Here is a 4,796-nt window from a genome sequence, read left to right as displayed (position 1 = left end):
ATCATTTGTGGGCATTAATTTGAACAATTTAAAGCATTACAAAAAAAAGTTATATTTTTTAGTACATTTCATACAGATCTGACATTAGCAGCTAATTATAACAACTAAGTTTCTTATTTGATTGTTTTTGTGAATACTATTTTTTATTTTATTTTTGCTTCGTTTTACTCGTATTATTATATTTTATTTGAAGCATTATTATGTGTTGTCTGTAATTCATTAGAAGGATCAGCCCTATATGAGTATGTTAACTATGTCAAACTTTTTTTATGTTCGGGAAATAACTTAATATGCATGCTAAAGCATGAAAAAGTGAATTTGTATATGATACCTTTTGATTTTATTTTAAATTGGTTATTACTCAGCTTAATATAATAACTTAACAAAAGATTTAATATGTTCACACGTATTGCATGTCTAAATAACGTGTACCAAAATGTGAAGCAAATATTTTTTATGCACCTTTCATATTAAACACAAAAATAAAGAAAATGAAATGAAAAATAAAATTCACTATATCGTTTCATAAACGATTCGTCATGTTGGAAATATTTCCCTTTAGCATATACAATTTTAGTTTTTACTCTCGAAAGAAAATTTACCAAATCGATTAAAATTTATTACATCTATTTCAATGAGTGCTATTTTATTTTACTGTCTCTCTCTCTATATATTTTTTTATTATAAGTATTCCACGTAATACATTTTGTTTGTTATTAAATTGAAGAGTTTTACATTTGTGTATTAGTAATTTCTTGCATGGCGCTTTATCACAGTAGAACAATTGGTTTTGTTTTTGAGTTAAGCCCATAAAAATTATAGGAATTTGCAGCTAATGTAGTGCAAATTAAATTGTGTATTATTATATGGCGTCATAACGAATACATTTTTGTTTAACATATAAGTTATACTTTGTAAAATAATGAGAAAAGGACAAACATTATTAAAAATTTTATCATAATGTGAATTAGTTGCCAATGTTGATTAGTTATATTCATAATGGTTAAGCATATAAAAATGTATTATTTTGCCACTGCATAATAAAAGGTTTAATTTTATTATTAATATACATTTTCAAAAGAATTAAATTGAGTTTAAGACTTTCGAATTAACCGGAAAATGCAGAAAAAGAGCTAACAAATGAAAAGTAACTTAAAGGTGCACATGTAATTAGAACAATTCTATTTGGTGGGCTAATTAACATATTAGCACATTCCTAAGTCTTAAATCACTGGATCATTAATGATGACATGTCATAATATGATTTGAAAAATGAACGATTGAATGTTATATATATTATAAGAAATGCATATATGGCAATATAAAACTTCGTATTACTGTTGCACTTATAAACTGAATAAAGCATAACACGTTATGTGATCATACACAAATGTTTGTTAATAACGAACCCCTCTTGCGTTTATCATTTCTCTGTATATGTGAATATATCTTTTTCAATTTACGTTTTTAACACGGATTAATCTATTACGTACAGAGTTATTATTAAAATATAGTGTTGCTTTATTTCTACTGCTGTCCAAAATTATTTTTTCCTCCACTGATTTGCATCATTGTAATAAATATGTCGTCACGTTTTTTGTGTTTGTATTATTTTATCTAACATGTAAGAATAAATAATATATACGTTATAGCAAAAGGGTGTTATAAATATAGAAACGATTTTCCATTAAGATGTATTAGTATATAATAAACAATATATTTTTGTATTATGGGAAAAATAAATGCCCTTATTTCTAGTGTCTGTTACCAGACATTGGATTATCCAGAAACAACTGCTTTATTATATGTGTTATTTCCTCTTATTTTTGTGTATATTCCAATATTTTTATTATAGAATATTATTACTACAATAACAATGTGCTTAGAAATGAAGGAAATAATGTAAACAATAATTACTGAAATATATAATTAAGTTTATTATGCATTCTTTGAAAAAGGATAACTTTATATGAGAATAAAAAATATCAGGGTTTTTAACGTGAAAATAAAGAAAAAAAAATTACTAAACAGGACGAAATGTTATAACAAAATGTATAATTCTAAGTAAGCTGATTTATAAATGTAGAGACCAAAAAAAAAATAATAGATATTCTCAACATTTGTTTATAATTTTGTTCAGAATTTACGCGAGACGAATACTCAGACAAATGGCTTAGTACTTTGATTTTATTCCTTCTTTATATATTTTTATTTACCTTATTATAAGAAAAAATAATTTAGAATCACTAAAAAGTAACATTTTGATATTAAAAATTTATAAGCATTGTTTGGGGTAGCATTTTAAAGAATCGAATTTCATAAGAATTTTTTTTTTTTGAAGCACTTTTACAATGCGCTAATAATAAGCTTAATTATAGAATTTAAAAAAGTGGGAATTAAACAGATCATACAGAAATTCGTAAAAATAACATCTAATAAATTAGTTAAAAAAATGTATGCTTTTTAAAGAAAAAGGCAATTACTATAATCATTTAGAGAAAAGAAATGCAATACTTATTTTATTACAAAAACAGAGGACTTCTATTTAGACAATATTTACAAAGTCTCAAATATAGTATTAATAAACAAACATTTCTATGCAAATTACAGTTTAAACTTAAGACAGTCTAAAAGTATTTGTTGCATTATGCATTATGAATGCGCATCTATTTCATGCTCTTTTAATATACCAAAAATTACCAAAAAAAAATTGCCTCTATTTTTACATGAATTGATATATGTTCCATTTTCTGTGAAAATGTATTGACAGTTAAAAAAGCTCGTTTGATATAATACTAGTAATATTGTCATATAAAATAACTTGATCGAAAACAAGAAAAAGCAAGCTTATTAATTGCGAAAATTTGTAAACCTTTTAAAATTAATTTAGAGTAATACATAATAATATCAATAGGTCAAGCGTTTTAATTTTTCATATGTACATAAGGACATAATTAAAAACATAATTACTTCATTTGGTTAATATATTCTAAAATAAGATGGTTCTTTCAGCAAAGAATAATTGGGTATGTTTACGTCTTTATTTTATAAATTTAGCTTATGAACTGAATATTTTATATATTTTTAAGAATAATAAAAGATATAATTTTCCATGAAAATAGATATTTACATAAAATAACATTTATTATTTCCGCTTATTTAACAGGAAGAAAAATTACCTGATTTACCTTCATATCAAAAATATAAACAATTAGACAGTGTGGACATTGCAGATTATAGTAAGGATCACTGTAAAAACTTAAAAAACAGTGATGACCAGGATAGACAACTTTGTAATAAGATATTAAAAAATTTATCAATATTGAAAAAAGAAAAGGGTAAAGAACAAAAGCATGGCTGCTATTATTTTCAGCATTGGCTCCACGATAAACTAGGGAAAAAATATTATAATGGAAACGTTAAGGGTAATAAATATTCTGTTGCTGAGGAAATTTTGGACATTGTAGCAGATGCTGTTTCAACAAATAGTATTGATCAAGCTTGTAAAGGCTATGCTTTTGGCGATAAAGAATCGTGGAAAAAAGAGAAAGATTTACATGATTATTTTGAAAATTTTAAGCAAATTAATTGCAACGAAACTGATAAAGATAAATGTGAAAAATATGTGGATTATGTTTCTTATATTAACAAGTTATATGTAGATAACATTGATAACTGCTGCGAGGAAGATGATACAGATCCATTCTGTAATCCTTCTGTTAAATGTGCAGATGAGTACGATCCTCAGAAATTATTAACTATATTGAATAGAGATCTTTTGTCATTAGGTAAAAAAATAGAGCAAGGACGTGCACAGGCTGTACGTGCAGAAGCAGGACGTGAAAAGGTAGCTCCTGAAATGGTTCCATTGCAAAAGTTAGTAGCTGCAGCTGACCCCCAGAAAGAAGTAGTAGCAGCTGCTGCACCTGCAGCGGCAAAACCTGTAGCAGTAAAACCTACACCGGTAGTTCGTGAACAGGAAGTAGTTGAAGAGGCAGCATCTGAAAATTCAGCACTCGGACCTGCAGTAAGAGAAACGACAGGCAACTTGCAATCTATAGCAACTTTTAGTCCCTCACCAATAGAGGGCACACGAGAGGCTGTTCATGCATCACCATATTTTACTACAGATGCTGCAAGCAATGCAGTAACTCTGGCCGTTGCCGATTCGACTAATACATTAGGAACTACACATGAAGAGTTGGACTCAAATTTTTTTAGCAACATCATCATGGGCGCTGCTGTACTTGGAACAATTTTCTTCCTTTTCTATTACAACAGGGTATTTACACATTATACTTTATGACATATGAATATTTCGTTCGCTTCTGTAATTTGTTTTTCTTTAAATTGTAGAATTACGACGAAACATATTTCCACACCTCTTACATGCTCATTTTTATGTCAGTCTTCTCGATTCAAATCAAGTTCACGCAAAAAAAAACGGAAAAAGGGAAAAATATTTGAGCATAATTATTACGAAGAGTATGAAAAAGAGTTACCAATGTATGATTCTGAGGAAACGTTTATAGGTTCTGAAGCGGATCGATTATATTTGAATTACCACCCTGATCAAGACTCTTATTACTAATTAGACATATAAGGTGAAAAATTTTATAATAGCCTTTTTAATAGGAAATAATATTGAATTTCTTTTCACTGTTATTATTATCAGAAATAATGAAGACAAAATAACAATGAAATACGGAGTAATTGTGCTAGTTCTTATATAATAAAAAAATTATCTAATTGTATTACTTGTGATAATATTAAAAAAGTAGAAGATTATGCGAATA

At 27.0% G+C, this 4,796-nt stretch overlaps 1 protein-coding gene across 1 annotated transcript; it reads left to right on the top strand.

Annotated features, from left to right (window-relative positions):
- Nucleotides 1-2,999: 2,999 nt before the first annotated feature.
- PVX_102640 (variable surface protein Vir12-related) lies at nucleotides 3,000-4,591 on the top strand (the record flags this gene model as incomplete). The annotated part of the gene is made up of 3 exons (XM_001608504.1): nucleotides 3,000-3,026; nucleotides 3,167-4,282; nucleotides 4,409-4,591. 3 exons carry the CDS (start codon nucleotides 3,000-3,002, stop codon nucleotides 4,589-4,591), a joined length of 1,326 nt encoding a protein of 441 aa, XP_001608554.1.
- Nucleotides 4,592-4,796: the final 205 nt, after the last annotated feature.

The sequence above is a fragment of the Plasmodium vivax genome, genomic scaffold (assembly GCF_000002415.2).
Source record: "Plasmodium vivax scf_7127 genomic scaffold, whole genome shotgun sequence".
Lineage (NCBI taxonomy): Eukaryota > Apicomplexa > Aconoidasida > Haemosporida > Plasmodiidae > Plasmodium > Plasmodium vivax.
Note: the sequence above shows the minus strand (reverse complement) of the source record. Positions and strands in the feature narration are given on the sequence as shown.